This window comes from Pavona decussata, unplaced genomic scaffold (genome assembly GCF_977016875.1).
Source record: "Pavona decussata unplaced genomic scaffold, jaPavDecu1.1 SCAFFOLD_339, whole genome shotgun sequence".
In the NCBI taxonomy this organism is placed as follows: Eukaryota; Metazoa; Cnidaria; class Anthozoa; order Scleractinia; family Agariciidae; genus Pavona; species Pavona decussata.
This window is the reverse complement of record NW_028145727.1, coordinates 415,478-433,721: the sequence shown is the minus strand read 5'-3', so window position 1 is coordinate 433,721 and position 18,244 is coordinate 415,478. Positions and strand designations below refer to the sequence as shown.

The 18,244-nt window shown below is 39.6% G+C and overlaps 3 protein-coding genes across 3 annotated transcripts in view; 1 reads left to right on the top strand and 2 right to left on the bottom strand.

Moving 5' to 3' along the window:
- Window positions 1–18,244, top strand: part of LOC146453282 (adenosine receptor A2b-like) — a 30,729-nt gene that overhangs the window by 521 nt on the left and 11,964 nt on the right. The gene's annotated exons all lie outside the window — the stretch shown is intronic.
- On the bottom strand, window positions 4–1,574 carry LOC146453285 (QRFP-like peptide receptor). Its single transcript, XM_085096797.1, has one exon. It carries the CDS (start codon window positions 1,536–1,538, stop codon window positions 558–560), a length of 981 nt encoding a protein of 326 aa, XP_084952923.1. The 5' UTR covers window positions 1,539–1,574; the 3' UTR covers window positions 4–557.
- LOC146453284 (beta-3 adrenergic receptor-like) lies at window positions 9,461–10,557 on the bottom strand. Its single transcript, XM_085096817.1, has one exon. It carries the CDS (start codon window positions 10,555–10,557, stop codon window positions 9,505–9,507), a length of 1,053 nt encoding a protein of 350 aa, XP_084952943.1. The 3' UTR covers window positions 9,461–9,504.

Genomic DNA, 18,244 nt, shown 5'->3' with positions numbered 1-18,244 from the left:
AAACGGAGATGCAGGTGGATTTAAACAGTTTTTCAGCGAAAAATTCATCCGATCCATCCATTTATCTGCATAAAGAAGCATGTTTCCTGTTCGACGTAAATTTTAACCAAAGCAATATCTCTACGTTACCCACATTTTGACTGCGCTCGCCTTAACGACCATCACTGGAAATGCAGTTGTGATTTTCACATTCACATTTTTCATTTGAAACCGTGCGTATATTTTTACTGAGAGCAGAAACTGACACTAATTAAATATGAGCACAAACAAAACTACAAACTTTCAGCAATATCCAGCTTTGATCATTGAATATGTAACAGATTTGTGAAATTCTACTCACAAAAAGCACTATTCATAAAATGAAGTTTCGAAACTTACTTAGAAAGTTTCACTGCAAAGAACAGGAAAACTTTTGTATTTTGTATAGTGCCTTTGGAAGTAAAAAAACGTCTCGTTTGCAACCTGCAGAAGATAAAACTTTCTTCACGAAACGTTCATTGATCTGAGCTAATTTACTGAATCCGTTTGGTATAAGCTAAGTGAAGGCCGCGTAATATTCATACTCGTGACTCGGCTGCCTTGGTGAAACCCCGCGAACACACACTTCTCGCTGCCCTTCGTATGTCCGCAATACGCCAACAGTAAACCACTGGATTGAATGAGCTGTTTAGAAACACGACTGTCGAAGCGTACAGATAAGCTGTCTTCACGCTCACAGTATACCCCTCAATCTTGTGCACTATCTTGACGCTCAAAAAAGGGATGTAGCAAAGAATGAAAATTCCCACGATGTATACCATCGTAAGGGTGGATTTCTTGTAGCGTTTTATTTTTGACATACGGTAGTTAACCGGACCGAAAGTTGAAAGAGATACGTTGACGCTTTGTTCCTTCATAATCTGGTTCTCGTGTCGACGGACGTGCTTTAAGACTTTCGCGTACGCCAGGAAAGTGAAAATCAGACTGGAAAATATCAAGGGAATGAAGACGTTGTTGAAGACGCTGTCGTTGGCGATCCAAAACCTTGACGCAGCTAATAAAATGAAGGCAATCCAAATCAGCGCGGCAGCGATCAAGATACGTTTGGTGGTTATGATTTCCTTATAGCGCAAATGTAGATACAGGGCGAGATACCTTTCGATCGCAATGCCCGTTATAGTGAGAACAGACGTACCAGCAGTGATATAGCCGAGCGATTCTGTCAGTATCCTTGTCGTGCAATACATGCTGAAATTGTTGCCAAGCTCGCCGATTTTGTGGATCACAAAACATGGCTGTGCAATTAATCCAACGGTGAGATCACTAAACGCCAGACAGCAAAGGAAAACGTTCGAGGGCGTTTGAAGCGCCGGTGACTTCCAAACCGCCAGAATTACGACGGCGTTTCCTGCAACAGCCGTGAAAGATGAAATTGCGTTGACGATGGCGGTCAGTAGATGTGCCACGTACAGATATTCCGTGGTTTGAAAATTGATGTCGAGAAGGAAGCATTTAGGCGGAGAAAACGCAGTACTGTTCGTTATGTTTTCCCACGACATGGCTATAAATTTACCAAGACCCGAGCGGAAGATATAATTTCGCCTGCCAACGGAACTGTACTGAATTGACTTTTCTTGAATGAAGGGTTAATATTTGCTGTTGCAAATAAACAGGTGTTTTCGTTAATGATACTTTTGCGTCAATGGTCCGTAATATATTGCTTTTTGTCTTCGTTTTTTTAAGTACGCAGTGGGTTGTTTTAGCCTTAAAGTGGCTATCAGGTTGGAAGCTCGTGTTGGATATGTGAGAACAATCAGAACACAATTTAATGGTTTCTATTTCTAAGGCATGGTATAACGGCTCATATACCATGGCCGCTAAGCCAATCAAATCCCTTGAAATGCATTATACATTTAGATCTGGTTTTTATAATTTGCTTTAAACTCGCATAAAAAGACCTTTTCTTTTTACAACCAATTGTCAGTTTATTAATAATGCAAGTTTTTTTTTTTTGTAGCTGCTTTGCTGAATTCAATTTTCAACGTTTTGCACTGATCTGTTTTCATAGTATTAAAATCTGGATCATTGTATGTTGAAACTCCAGGGATTTGATTGGCTTAGCGTCCATGGTATATTTAACCATTATTCCACAAGCGCGCGTTGGAGATGATAGATAGCCAATGATGCGCGTAGGGTCGAGTTGGCTATAATCATCTCACATCCAACAGGCGCGAGTGGAATAATTGTGTTGTTATAAACAATCAAGTAATATTGGTAGGCCTGGCTGATTTCCTTTTCAAGAGCAACCAGAAAACAATTTATGGTCGCTACTTCTCGGGCATGGTATAATGGGTCATATACCATGGCCACTAAGCCAATCAAAGCCCTGGAACTGCATTATACAATGATCCAGTTTTGAATAAAAGCCATTATGTCAAATGTGGTAAGCGTATTGCTAGTGTACACGACAGCACAAAAGCTGAGACTCTAAAACTTTTTTATTATTATTTAGTGGTTGTTTTCAATAAATTTCTATCATTTTGAGTCCAACGCTCGCTCTTGGCGTGAAATAATTGTTAAATATAGTATCATGACGATTTCACGCTATATTTTCGTTTGATCTCCAAGTAGCCGCGGACGAAAATGTAACGCCCGAGATGTTGTGTGCTCATACAGAAATTTGCAGTGACGCTGACTTAAAGGATCTGACAGCTTAAAATGACTCATGTCATGATGGTGCCATTTTCCATTAGCTTTTGGCTGTTTTTGAAGAACAGCAGTTGGTCTTTTTGTAAGTAAAAGTGCGTATTACTAAGACCTGAACTAAATTCGTTTGCTTCAAAATATTAAGCACACAGCATTCACTTGATCAAACCTCCGGGATGTTTGTGAAGGAAGTATCACGAAAACTTGATGTCATTTCAAAACCCAAAAATGTTTGTGTGACAACAGAAACAAAAAATAATTGTCTAGTTTTGTAATACATTATCACCCCAGTGCAATAAAACTGATCAAAATGGATTCAGTGAAACTTGAAAAATGTTATAGGCTAATGTTTTTCAAGTTTTGTTATAAGTTTTGTTTCCAAAATGCGCTAGAATAGAGTACGAGTTGTTCCTGTCAAGAATTGAGTTGATTTCTTTCCCCTCGTTGTTCTAGAATTATTTTGTAGCAAAGTGAAGGTCTTATTTCACTATTTTTAACAAAAGAGGTCAAAAACTCCATGATAGTTCCCCTTTAAACACGGTTGCTTTTCATTGGAAAGCGTTTTAGCTTACAGGTTTTCATCTTGGATTTTTAAAGACCGCTTTCATTAGCGGCATCTGTGGACTCAATTTGTTGAGTTTTTGCAGAACCTCGCGTGCTGCAATTGGCTTATTTTAAGTACGTTCAATGAACACTTCTACAAACAGGAGTCATTTTTGTAGTTGAATCTTCGTATAGATCAGGATCAGCAATGGACTGAATAAAACAACTGGTTGATCGTTCAGCTTGTATTTTAATAACATTACCCAATATCTCGGTTAAACAAAACTTACCTTCATCAAGGGGCAAGAAAATTTTTTTGCCCCGGATGAAGGTAAGTTTTGTTTACCCAAAATGTTAATTGGGAAACGTTATTAAAATACTAGCTGTTAAATCAGCCAGTAGGTTTTCTTCTAAGTAGCCTATCAACTTTGAGTAGAAAGGTCGCTTGGAATGGACGGATGACAAAAAAAAACACATGCTTGTTTTGACAGAAACGGTTTGCGGCGACATTTCCTCTGTAAAAGTGTTGCCAATTATTTCCTGACTGCATGTCATAGCTGATAAAAAAAAGCATAACGTCTTGAGGCTCTTTGCAAATATGGACATTGTGCTTTCGAAATCATTTAGTAACAGCAGTAAATTTGGAGTTGGATCATGTAATATTGTCCTCGGCCGGTATAGAGTGTGTGCACGGCGGCCATGTTGGAGGACTAAAACAATAGAGGATATTTGCATAAAAATAGAATATATTTCCCAAAGGAATATCATTGTGTTGTTTCGGTCCTCCAACAAGGCCGTCGTGCACACACTCTATTAGTAAGTAAGTGAACTTTATTTAAGACAGGGTGGCCCAATCAGCTACTGGGCTGTTATCCTGAGTAGCCCTGTATACACCTAAAATCATCATAGAAAAGTAATGAATTACAATGAACGCTTGTAGTCTAAAAACGTGTGGTCTGAGAAAAAAAATTACAATATATATGATTCTAATAAACACTTTTGGGTTAAAATATTACAGGATTGTTAGTAAACCGTATTGATCTGAACTATGGTTGTCCACGTTGGGAAAATAATTATGACGTCTCCCTTTCACAAGTAGTTAAAGATTGCAAATTGGCATGGGTTATTCCGTTAATGGATGCCTGTCCTTTGATGTCCATTACTCCTTTTTATGTAACTTCATACGTTTGCCAAACTTCAAGATATAGTCAAACTTAATTAATGATTATTTACATAATGATAAGTTCCATAGTTTATCCGATTTTATCGTTTGAGCAACATAGCTACAATACTCGTAGTTCATCTTCATATCACGCATGGTTATTGAATCTTTGGAACACATTCAGAGTAACACGAAAGAGACAGGAAAGACTCCAGGATGGGGGGTTCGACTATGTTTAAAATCAAGTTACCAAAACGGTTACCAACGGTTCGCCTTTTGACAGACGGTTTCGCTTTTACAAGCCTATGATCGTGTATAAAGTATTTACTGATTTTGCTAAAAAAATTAATATCATTACAGCCTTGCGAATTTCACCCAGTCTCCAACAGTATAGAACTGGATTCAAAGAAGATGTGAAAAAAATCCAGTTGGATAATACGGTGTAAGCTGTGGAGAGCGCCCGCCTATTTCTCCGGCCAAAACCAAACGCCAGTGCATTGGTAACGCCAACAAATATTGCATAGCTTCCGATCAAGATTTCAAGAAGTATTACCATGATAATGACTGTTTTGATATATTTGGAAATGTCTTCCGACGATGAACAAGATGGCGGTAAATGGTTTGATTCACTTTCGATCTGAGTTTTGTGGCGTTTGACAAGACGAAATACCTGGACATAAGCCCAGGTATTAATCAACAGACAAATAATTATCACTGAACCTGTAGTGGTAGCAAAACTGCGGACATTTAAACAAAATCTTGACAACGCCCATGCGCTAGAAAGAATCCAAGAACAAGCCAGGCATATCATGGTGCGTTTAGAAGTTATAATGGCTTTGTACCTTAGGTGTGAATACAAAGCTGAACCGTGCAGCCCACTCAGTGCCAGATCGGACACAGCGAGACCACAGATTAGAATGTTCGATGGAGTATGCAGTGATCTTGTCTTCCATGTAACGAATATTACGATGCTGTTGAAAACAATGGCGGAAAAGCAAACAGAACGTTGAGGGTACACGCAGAGATGTTAAACGCCAGCTCTTGGTAATCGCGATAAACTGTAACGTTAACAAAAGCACATGTAAAAGAGATCTCAAAAAGCGCCCAACAAATTTTACAGTAAAAGCCATGTAGTACTAGTATTTATCTCTGTAATCTTTCCTCTCCTAAACGAGTTGCTTGTGTTGAATTCGTCTCAAAAATGCTCGAAATGCGTTCACAAAGGCGTCAATGAGGTTCTTCCCTCCGTTGATACGTGGAAACGTTTCAAATTACGAGAGCTTTTTCTTGGATTCGTCTGGTCAATGGTTCGAGACGACAAACCTTACTACCGGCGGCATATGGAAAGCCGATTGGTGCAAAATTCAAGAAACGACATTGGCTTCACGTTCAACAAATTTCCTGTCAAGGTCAAGAGATATTTCGATCAAGCTCAACAAAATTAAGTCACTTTCAACAAGTTTCCACTCAAGGTCAAGATATTCCTTAATCAAGCTTAACAAAATTAATTCACCTTCAACAAATTTTCTCTCTAAGCCGAAAGATATTTGAACTGAAATTAACTCACATTCAATAACATTTCCTTCAAACTTAAGAGGTATTACTTTGTTTTCGGCTTTAGTTTTACCAAGAGCACTAATGAGTTAAGACTACTGACGGTAGGAGAGGATTTAAAAACATCAAATATACAAAATTCTCGATTTTCTAATATCAGTGATGTCTGGTTGAACAGCAGGTAAACTATAAATTACCCCTTTTATGCATGATTCGCTTCATGCAAATTTAGAAAGCAAACCAGCTGATAGAATATTGCCTTGACTTAATTTTCTACACTTAATTGAAATGGCTTTAATAACTGTTTTCTTTTCCGCTCCAGCCAGTGATCACTAATGTATATCTCAACTTCTGCTCGTTTAACGTTAGTCGCCTTGCTCTTGTACTTTCGTTGCACAGACGAAATAAACATTGGAAAACGCCATTTTTTTTTAATAATTCTCAGTGTCTATATAGATGACTGTCCCTTTCTATTTTCACCAACTTATGCCAAACCGCACACTGAGATCCTGCTCGAAGAACTAGCTAGGAACAGAACACTATAATCCGCATGGCTTTAAGGGATTCTCGGTTGTAGCAACTATGTTAGATGCATTGCCTTGCCTATTCAATTGCTTTTAACACAAAAAAGCGCCACACACCGGTTGGTCGCGAATGCCGACTGTAACCACTCAGTTAGTGGAAAGACTCTTGCCGCGAGCATGCGTCCCCCACACTGCGCAGGATCAGCAGTGTCGAAAGCGCCCTCAAGCGCCCTGTGCTTAGCCCTGTACGGTGATCAATAAAGAGAAGATAAATTATAGGCAATATATCTTTTCTTAATTGAGGTGGCTAATGTTTCTGGAATAGACCTTGGGCAGGTGACTGCCTTCTGGGCAATAATAGGATCATTGTAAATGCGATGGGCGCAAGCAGCGTCAGTCTGGTGTTAGTAAGTAAAAAACTGCGGGGTGCCAAAAAATACATATGAATTTTACTGGGCTTAGGATAGAAGGACAAACATGAGTTATACAACTGAGCTGAAACAAAACGGATACTTGTAATCAAGCGTTCAATTTTCCATACTGATAGCATTTTTATAGTATTTTTGAAAGTTTTCTAAAAGCATTTTTTCGGCAATTTAAATTTGTTATCATCCATTATGACTAAATTCTATGGACGGATCATTGGTCATTTTTCATTGGTTACCTTAATTACTTTGTCCATGTGGGCGCTTAAAACGCAACCAGTAACCTTTTAGTTGTGGACAACTATAGACCCTGAAAACTAAATTACATTGTGCGCAGAACTGCAATAAAGTTCGTTTTTTTTTTTTTAACTGCAATTAAGTTCAGCAAAATATGAAATCACTCATCTAAGAGATCGCCTGCGACGCAAGGTTCGATATTGTTCGACCAAGAGGTTCCTCAGTCATTTTTTACCTAGAAGTTGAAGCAATATCTATGCCAACGCAACATGTAAGAATTTTGCTATCATTAACTCATGCGCACTAAGCGCATGAGATGTATTTTTGGTGTCAAATTTGCGCATGTAAATTTATTCTTGCAACGTTTGCATGTATGATTGTCGACTTTGGTGGGGCAGGGGGTAGGAGATTATTCGAAACATTCTATAGCTGCAAAAAAATGTTGTGTTGTCAGTAAAATGATGGAAAGATTTGAAAAGAAGCAATATGGTCTTAAAATGTTTATGTCCATGGAGTATCTGTCTATTTTGCACGAAAAAAATTTATTGCGTGTTTCCAGAAATCAACCATCCCTCCCATTATAAAAGATGTGCATGGTCGCCACCGAACAATCGCTTCTTGACTTCACGTGTCGATCCATCGAACCTGTTGTGGCGCGCTGTTAGAAATCTCTTTCAGTTGTGGAACCAAAGGTAGTTCGGTTGACATTTAAACACATAATTATATTTTTATTAAGTTGTTTTACACACAAATGACACTGCACGAGAGCGGGAATCGACACTAAGGTCAGGCGAACTGATCTTAATCAACAAGCCCGTTATCTCCTAGTGATCTTTGAGAACCTTCTAAGTAAAGCAACTTTGAGAATTACCTTGAGCAAAACTGAGAACACCTTGAGCAAAACTGAACCTTCTTTGAACGAATCTGAGCTGTTCTTAGAACTACTGTCAATGTCACCAACGCGTGCAACGAAGTGAAAATGAGGAATAGTTTACAATAATAGTGAATACAGGCAAGTCGTTGGCATGCATTCTGTTTATCTTATAGCCTATTATGATTTTATTGTTTTCCGTTGAATAGATTTTTGTCTCAAGTAGCCTGCGTAGCTGGCGGTATTGTAGGCGCGCGCGAAGTAAAAGGAAACTTAAGCACCGGACGTTTTTGGGGCGACGGCGACGTCTACAAACGAGCCAGGGCGCCGTCGTTCCCGCTAAAATCCAACCTTAAACAAAGAGGTGTTTTTGCGACGGCAACCCTTTCGAAAACTGCCTTGAAAGCTTGCGAAAACCTCTGTGAAAAATGTCTTTCGTGAACCAAGAGAGATGCTATTACTAGCATACGGATGGTAAAATACTTTCTGATGAAGAATTCTTGGTCTTGTGGAAGAGCTGCCGTTCCAAGAACCCAGATTTTCCGCACAGTTCGCACGCAAGATTTGATCTTGAAGACATCAACGAAACCGAATGTTTGGCAGAGTTCAGAGTCGATTATCGAGCCTGTTCAATCTTCTCTGGGTTGACTCCCAGAATTTGTCACGGTCTGGACTGCCTTTCTTGAACTGGAACAATTCGCTAGCAATCATTTCACGCAACAGGAGAATGTCGTGGTCATATAATTCAATTACAGGTTGATTTTTGATAGCCATCTTCACGCTAGAGGCTTAAAAGTTCAAAAAACGACTGCAAATACTTGATAATCGCCCTAACAAGCGCCAAAACGATAGAATAATATTTTAAGCATCGATAAGTACAAAAAATTGAGGGCAAAATGATATAAAGGAACGAAAATCATAAAGGCGAAACTCACGTTTTGCACGCGACGTCAAAATAAGCAAAACAAAGTTGGCGCCGAGTCGCGACGGCTGACCATGTCGGCGGGAAACGTGAATCGGAAGTAAATTTGAGTTCCGGTTGCCGTCGCCCCGTAGAAAACGTCTGGTGCTTAAGTTCCCTAAAGTTTTGGCGGCGGAGCTGCTAGAAGCGAGCGGCGAAGCCGCGAGGAGAATGGGGAGGGGGACTTTGAAATACCGCCTGAATGAAAACCATGGGTTTTTGAATAGTCCGCACACCAGTGTGCGGGAAAAACGGATTGGTCGAGAGAAGTACATACGTCAATCAAATGTTAGATGATCTCATATATTTCCAAAGGGAAACTTTGCTTTGCTTTACGTTTAGGATGATCGACTTCGTTTCGTCGTCGAAAGAACAGTGCGAATCAATAAGGCCATTCGGATTTACAATCAATACTTTAGGCTGAGTGGTCTGTTTACCACACAAGTTTTCTACAGCTTGTAAAAGTAAAAAACGTCTCGTTTGCAACCTCGGCTGCAGAAGATAAAACTTTCTTCACGAAACGTTCATTGATCTGAGCTAATTTACTGAATCCGTTTGGTATAAGCTAAGTGAAGGCGTGTAATATTCATACTCGTGACTCGGCTTCCTCGGTGAAACCTCACGCTTCGGTTTACAGCACCAAAACCCCGCGAACACACACTTCTCGCTGCCCTTCGTATGGCCGTAATACGCCAACAGTAAACCACTGGATTGAATGAGCTGTTTAGAAACACGACTGTCGAAGCGTACAGATAAGCTGTCTTCACGCTTACAGTATACCCCTCAATCTTGTGCACTATCTTGACGCTCAAAAAAGGGATGTAGCAAAGAATGAAAATTCCCACGATGTATACCATCGTAAGGGTGGATTTCTTGTAACGTTTTATTTTTGACATACGGTAGTTAAGCGGACCGTAGGCTGGAAGAGATGCATTGACGCTTTGTTCCTTCATAATCTGGCTCTCGTGTCGACGGACGTGCTTCAAGACTTTCGCGTACGCCAGGAAAGTGAAAATCAGACTGGAAAATATCAAGGGAATGGAGACGTTGTTGAAGACGCTGTCGTTGGCGATCCAAAACCTTGAACCAGCTATTAAAATGAAGGCAATCCAAATCAACGTGGCAGAGATCAAGATACGTTTGGTGGTTATGATTTCCTTATAGCGCAAATGTAGATACAGGGCGAGATACCTTTCGATCGCAATGCCCGTTATAGTGAGAACAGACGTACCGGCAGTGATATAGCCGAGCGATTCTGTCAGTATCCTTGTCGTGCAATACATGCTGAAATTGTTGCCAAGCTCGCCGATTTTGTGGATCACAAAACATGGTTGTGCAATTAATCCAACGGTGAGATCACTAAACGCCAGACAGCAAAGAAAAACGTTCGAGGGCGTTTGAAGCGCCGGTGACTTCCGAACCACCAGAATTACGACGGCGTTTCCTGCGACTGCCGTGAAAGATGAAATAGCGTTGATGATGGTGGTCAGTATATGTGCCACGTACAGATATTCGGTGGTTTGAAGATTGATGTCGAGAAGGAAGCATTTAGGCGGAGAAAACGCAGTACTGTTAGTTATGTTTTCCCACGACATGGCTATAAATTTACCAAGACCCGAGCGGAAGATATAATTTCACCTGCCAACGGTACCGACAGTTGGCACGTTTACTGCATCGCGCAGAATGCCTGAACATCATTAATTATTCATAGTCATCGAAGCGGCAAATTTGAATGCAAGCGCGCTTTGAATAGCCCAGAATTAGAAAAGATAGGGCCTAAATTTGCCAAGTAGTGCTAGTAAAACATGCTATTCCATTTTTCAGAAGTTGTAATCTTAACTTTGACGCACGCCTTTTTGGAAAACAATGATGTATAAACATGCACTTCAAGCCTCAAACAAAGGAATATAAGGAAGTATAAAGACTGTTTTTTTTTAACTCGAAAATTCGGAAAAATCGGTCGTTTTCAGTATGGACGCCACTTTTGACAGCGATTTTCTGAACATTTTCACCAGCTTTCATATTTTGACGCCCTGTAAAAGAAAGATGGGGCCTCTCTGGAACTGAATCCGTTTTAATTTTCAAAATCGGTAAACGAAAACCACTGTTCTTTTCGACGTGAAGACTGCTAGTGGCTGCTGAGTTTGACAATGGCGCACTTTGGGCGAGTGGGCTATTGTTTTAAGTCCACGACTGAATAACAATGATTGTCAAGACTTGACACAATGCCAAGAAAATCACTCAATTGTAAAATGGTACAGAGAAGCCGCGAACTTTTAAACTGATCGCGTTGCGTCAGCTGGTTCATTGCACCTGCCGACTAAATCTTGAAAAAAGAAAATGTCACGGATCGGGAGCTCTTTTCAGAGCTCTTAGAAAACCCGATCCACCCTTTAAAAATTCACATGGCTCCTCCATTTGTTGACGAAAACAGCCCGCAAATTTGCGGGAAGCCGGCGACAGTGTTCGACTTCCTTCAAGTGAGTGTCAAGCCGCTTGGTTACTAGTTCGAGGAGTCTGCTCGAGATCGTATTGGGCACGCAATCGCCATTTTGTTTAAATTGCTTTTGGGGATCAATATAAGAGCTAACATCTTTCGAATGGAGAAGCAAAAGATTACAATCAGCGACGAGTGTTCTGGCTTCTGCGCTCAATTTTGCTCACCTCGCAGCGAGTTTATTTACGACATAATCGAGATCTCGCACGCGCTAAAATAAATAGAAAATCTCATCTTTCTTTCTGTGGTTTAACTTTTGAACAAAATAAAGTAAAGTGTATGTATTCTCTGGATTTGAACGTTCAAGGTGAAATACGCGCATATTCGCGATTTTGCGAGACAATAGCGTGCTGCATTCATTGTTTAGTTTGCCACCTGCAACATATTAATGAACTTCGTCGTGCATTCTTGGCAACCAATGGCTGAAGCGCTTTCATAGAGTCTCTCCATGATTGCGCGTAATATGACAGATCTACGAACTTTGTTAAACTGGAAGTAAATGTTCCGAGAACAATAGGCATTCTGCGCGATGGAATTGACTTTTCTTGAATCAAGGGTTAATATTTGGTCTTGCAAATAAACAGGTGTTTTCGTTCATGATACTTTTGCGTCAATGGTCTGTAATATATCGCTTTTTGTCTTCGTTTTTTCAAGTACGCAGCGGGTTGTTTTAAACTTAAAGTGGCTATCACGTTCCAAGCTCTTGTTGGATATGTGAGAGCACCCAGAAGACAATTTAATGGTCCCTATTTCTCGGGCATGGTATAATGGCTCATATACCATGGCCGCAAAGCCAATCAAATCCCTGGAATTGTATTATACAATCAGATCTGGTTTTTAATAATTTGCTATTTATACCATCTCGTATCCAACGCCCGCCGTTGGCGTGAAATAATTGTTAAATATAGTATCATGACGATTTTACGCTATATTTTCGTTTGATCTCCAAGTAGCCGAGGACGAAAATGTATCGCCCGAGATGTTGTGTGCTCATACAGAAATTTGCAGCGACGCTGACTTAAAGGATCTAACAGCTTAAAATGACTCATGTCATGATGGTGCCATTTTCCATTAGCTTGTAGCTGTTTTTGAAGAACAGCAGTTGGTCTTTTTATAAGTAAAAGTGCATATTACTAAGACCTGAACTAAATTCGTTTGCTTCAAAATATTAAGCACACAGCATTCACTCGATCAAACCTCCGGAACGTTTGTGATGGAAGTATCACGAAAATTTGATGTCATTTCAAAACCCAAAAATGTTTGTCTGACAACAGAAAAAAAATAATAATTGTCTAGTTTTGTAATACATTATCACTCCAGTGCAATAAAATTGTCGATTAGTGCCTCTGGCCAGAGACAGAGTAGGTCGTAATGGATTGAAACTAGCTTGAAAAATGTTATAGGCTAATGTTTTTCAAGTTTTCTTATCAGTTTTGTTTCCAAAATGCACTAGAATAGAGTACGAGTTTTTCCTGTCAAGAATTGAGTTGATTTCTTTCCTCTCGTTGTTCTAGAAATACTTTGTAGCAAAGTGAAGGTCTTATTTCACCATTTTTAACAAAAGAGGTCAAAACTCCATCATAGTTCCCCTTTAAACACGGTTGCTTTTCATTGGAAAGCGTTTTAGCCATTAATTTACAGGTTTTCATCCTGGATTTTTAAAGACCGCTTTCATTAGCGGCATCTGTGGACTCAATTTGTTGAGTTTTTGCAGAACCTCGCGTGCTGCAATAGGCCATTTTACAGTTGTGTGCTAAGTGACCTGGCATTGGATTGGAAGTGAGGCTGGGGGTGACCTTGTTTTGATACAAACCTCATTGCTTTTCATATGTAGATCATGCTGTTCTTATGCTAACTAGTTGCATTTACATATGAAAAGCAGTGAGGTCTGTATCAAAACAAGGTCAACCCCAGCCTCGCTTCCAATCCAAGGCCAAGTCACTAAGCACACAATTGTAAAATGGCCTATTGGCTTATTTTAAGTACGTTCAATGAACACTTCTACAAACAGGAGTCATTTTTGTAGCTGAATCTTCGTATAGATCAGGATCAGCAATGGACTGAATAAAACAACTGGTTGATCGTTCAGCTTGTATTTTAATAACATTACCCAATATCTCGGTTAAACAAAACTTACCTTCATCAAGGGGCAAGAAATTTTTTTAGCCCCGGATGAAGGTAAGTTTTGTCTACCCAAAATGTTAATTGGGTAACGTTATTAAAATACTAGCTGTTTGATCAGCCAGTAGGTTTTCTTCTAAGTAGCCTATCAACTTTGAGTAGAAAGGTCGATTGGAATGGATGATGACAAAAAAACATGATTGTTTTAACAGAAACGGTTTGCGGCGACATTTCCTCTGTAAAAGTGTTGCCAATTATTTCCTGACTACATGTCATAGCTGAGAAAAAAAGTATCACGTCTTGAGGCTCTTTGCAAATATGGACATTGTGCTTTCGAAATCATTTAGTAACAGCAGTAAATTTGGAGTTGGATCATGTAATATTGTCCTGGGCCGGTATAGAGTGTGTGCATGGCGGCCATGTTGGAGGACTAAAACAATAGAGGATATTTGCATAAAAATAGAATATATTTCCCAAAGGAATATCATTGTATTGTTTCGGTCCTCCAACATGGCCGTCGTGCACACACTCTATTAGTAAGTAAGTGAACTTTATTTAAGACAGGGTGGCCCAATCAGCTACAGAGCTGTTATCCCAAGGGGCCCTGTATACACCTTAAATCATTATAGCAAAGTAATGAATTACAGTGAACGCTTGTAGTCTAAAACCTTGTGGTCTGAGAAAAAATAATACAATATATATGATTCTAATAAACACTTTTGGGCTAAAATATTTAAAATTTCCTTCAAACTCAAGAGGTATTACTTCAAGCTCAACAAAATAAATTCAGTATCAAGAAACTGCAAATAAATCACCGAACGAATTTTCATTCAACATCAAACCCACTCGAGAGATCATGTTTTGCCTGCGTGGCCGGCGTAATCCGGGAAGAGGATGGGGAGTGATAGAGGCGAGAAAAAAGAAGGGGGATTCCAGTACGCTCAACTTTCGGGATTTCCAACGAATAAATCGCCAGATTACGGCATGCAGAGGCTGCTTCACTTTTCCTTATCCAATCTATAGACAAAACACGAATATTTCTGAACATATCTTGTAGAAACGAGGCAAATTCTAGGCCTCTCTCGATCACCAAAGCAATGACTGATTTTTGAAGAGCAAGAACGGTTGACTCAAGGCGAATAACAATATTTTCTTGTACCTTACTACACTCCTTTTTTATAAGAATTTATTTCATAAGAACATATCGAGGCTGAAACGTGCGAAATTTTAAGAATATTTTAAGAATAAACCCGAGGCTGAGATTTTGAAAAGGATATATTTGTGTGTTGGAAATCTGTTAATATAATACAACTATACGTTTTTAACTTACTCGTATAAAATAATTTCTTTCTCTAAACGGCAAAACTAACCAACAAAACGAAAAAACCTACACCAGCTATAGCCAAATGTTGAATAAGCTAATGACAGTCGATGAACGGTACATGTAATACATATGTACAGTATACAGCACAAAAGAAATGAACTAAACTGCAAAAAGCATCATGATAAATTCTTTTCTTTGATATTGATAGCCTAATACATTATAAAACGGAAATGTTGTAAGCTATAATTAAGAATAATGTAAGAGTATTTTCAGCCTAAAATCGGCAGAAAAATAAGAATATTCAGCCTGGGCCGGAAAAACAACATTCTTATAAAAAAAAAGAGTGTATCTGACGTTCATAATTGTTCAATAGTGAGGGCAAGAATTACGTTTACGACAAACGGCAAACGTGAGATAAGACCATGTGACCATGTTTATCCTTCATTTGCCTGCTTGCTGTTTTCAGTTTCTTAGTAAAATTGAGTAGTTTTGCGATGGCATCAAAGGCCGGAATTGTTTTGCACTATTATCAACTATGCACTCATTTTTTCAAGAAAACATAAACGCGAATCTTACGTTTGCCGTTTGCCGTAAGCACAATTCTTAACCACTCTATTAAGTTTATTAATTCTTCAAAGAAGTTCTCCCATTCTGTCGTGGTTGACGCCAGGTCGGTAGCCATCTTGGTTTTTGGGCAAACGAAAAGACGCAAAGTGCATTGTGGGGTATGAGGTTGTTGACAGCGTTTAGAGCAGTCGTTGACAACCCATTTCGTTTGTTGATTTTATTCGGATTTGTTGACTGTTGCTGCGAGGCTTGATCTTGCCGAGGCAAGTTGTTAAACATGATCCTCGAGTGGGTTTGATGTTATATGAAAATTCGTTTGGTGATTAATTTGTAGTGTCTTGATACTGAAATCATTTTATTGAGCTTGAAGTAATACCTCTTGAGTTTGAAGGAAATTTCATTGAATCTGAGTTAATTTCAGTTGTTAAGCTTGGCTCAAATATCTCTTGGCCCAGAGACGAAATTTGTTGAGGTTGAATTAATTTTGTAAAGCTTGATTAAGAAATATCTTGACCTTGAGAGGAAACTTGTTGAAGGTGACTTAATTTTGTTGAGCTTGGTCGAAATATCCCTTGACCTTGACAGGAAATTTGTTGAACGTGAAGCCAATTTCGTTTCTTGAATTTTGCATCATTCGGCTTTCCATAGCGGCACACAACAAGGGAAATCGCTGCCAGAGAATATTACAACTGAATAAACTGACTACGTGAGTTATTGCAACACCTGCCGATTAACTTCCGACAGTTTATCCACAGTTCAGCCAAAACTTCGCAGACGACGTCACGATTACTTAGTGAGCTTTAAAATCGTTTGTTTTCGGCTTTAGTTTTACCAAGTGGACGTCAAAACACGCACTAATGAGTTAAGACTACTGACGGTAGGAGAGGATTTAAAAACATGAAATTTACAAAATTCTCGATTTTCTAATATCAGTGATGTCGGGTTGATCAGCAGGTGAACTTTAAATTTCCCCTTTTATGCATGATTCGCTTTATGCAAATTTAGAAAGCAAACCAGCTGATAGAATATTGTCTTCACTTAATTTTCTACTGTTAATTGAAATGGCTTTAATAACTGTTTTCTTTTCCGCTCCAGCCAGTGATCAATAATGTCTCAATTTCTGCTCGTTTAACGTCTTGCTCTTGTACTTTCGTTGCACAGACGAAATAAACATTGGAAAACGACATTTTTTTTTAATAATTCTCAGTGTCTAGATATGTGACTGTCCCTTTCTATTTCCACCAACTTATGCCAAACCGCATACTGAGATCCTGGTCGAAGAAGTATCTATGAACAGAACACTATAATCCGCATGGCTTTAGAGGATTTTTGGTTGTAGAACCTATGTAAGATGCCTTGCCTTGCCTATTCAATTCCTTTAAGCACAAAAAAGCGCCACACACCGATCGGTCGCGAATGCCGGCTCTAACCACTCAGTTAATGGGAAGACTCTTGCCGCGAGCGTGCGTACCCCACACTGCGCAGGATCAGCAGTGTCGAAAGCGCCCTCAAGCGCCCTGTGCTTAGCCCTGTGCGGTGATCAATAAAGAGAAGATAAATTATAGGCAATATATCTTTTCTTAATTGAGGTGATTACTTTAGGCTAATGTTTCTGAAATAGACCTTCAGCAGGTGCCTGCCTTCTGGTCACTCGCTCCTCTCTACAAATCACCAAGGATGGCTGTTATCCTGTCTCATTCATTCTACTGATGTCCGTTTTGGCTATTGTCTTCACAAACATTATATTGGCCTCACACTTTTACGAGTCTCCCTGTGTACCACTGCTGAAACATTGCAAGTCTACCCCTGCTGAGCATCGCGATACCTTTCATGGCTTCTCACCTAGTCTTCAGCAGAGGTGTTACACAGCACATCGATCACGCTCATCCCTTATGAGCTTCTCCTACTCGCTATGGATATCAATCCGAACCCGGGACCTCCATTTTCTTTTACCAGAGATTTTTCTTCTCTTACACCAGCGGTGAAACAGACATTTAATCTGTACAAACGTACTGCTACGAAAGTCACGCGACATGAATTTCATCTTAAAACTTATCAATTTTATCTGCAAGAGAAATTTATTCCTAAAGGTCTGAAGCCCAAGCTACGCCCCGCTATTGAACCTGTCAGTGAAGATTTCTTCTGAAAATGGAATGACAACACAAATCAACTTGGTTTTCTCCAACTGCGCCTTTTAGAAGAAGAGTGCATAAAGAAACTCACAAGCCTAAACAAAACTAAAGTTGACCTGCACTTCCAATTACGTGGCCTTTGCGAACATGAAACATTTTCCTGTCTAATGAACTTTGTTTCTGAGATAGTGTCTCATTTACAATCCACACTCAATGTCAAGTACCTGACCAAAATAGGAAGAGACTCCTCGTCAAACGCCAATAACACAATGGTATATTATCCCACTGATTTCCCCTTTTATATCGAAGACGTTGACAGACTGTTAACGATACCTTATCAACAAGACACGGACACAAACACTGAGCGAACAAATCAAACTGATTGTAAAAGTCCCGACCGTAGAACGCTGGAAAATCAACAACTTCCCATCAACGCAGCAACACAAAACAACCAAGAAGATAACACAAGAAACAAGATGCCTGCTATACTGGCATTACGCGTGATGCCGCGGCTGATTCATTTATTCCAACTGTATGTTTCGCAGATTTATAAAACAATCCTTGCTAATGGAATAGTTTGAGTCACGACGATCGCGTTACGTTGTTTCCCTTGTGCTCAGGGTTTCAAGGGAAATTGCGGG

Bases quoted from the DNA above. Each gene is read 5' to 3' on its own strand.
- LOC146453285 (XM_085096797.1), bottom strand. From the start codon at position 1,538: ATGTCGTGGGAAAACATAACGAACAGTACTGCGTTTTCTCCGCCTAAA.
- LOC146453284 (XM_085096817.1), bottom strand. From the start codon at position 10,557: ATGTCGTGGGAAAACATAACTAACAGTACTGCGTTTTCTCCGCCTAAA.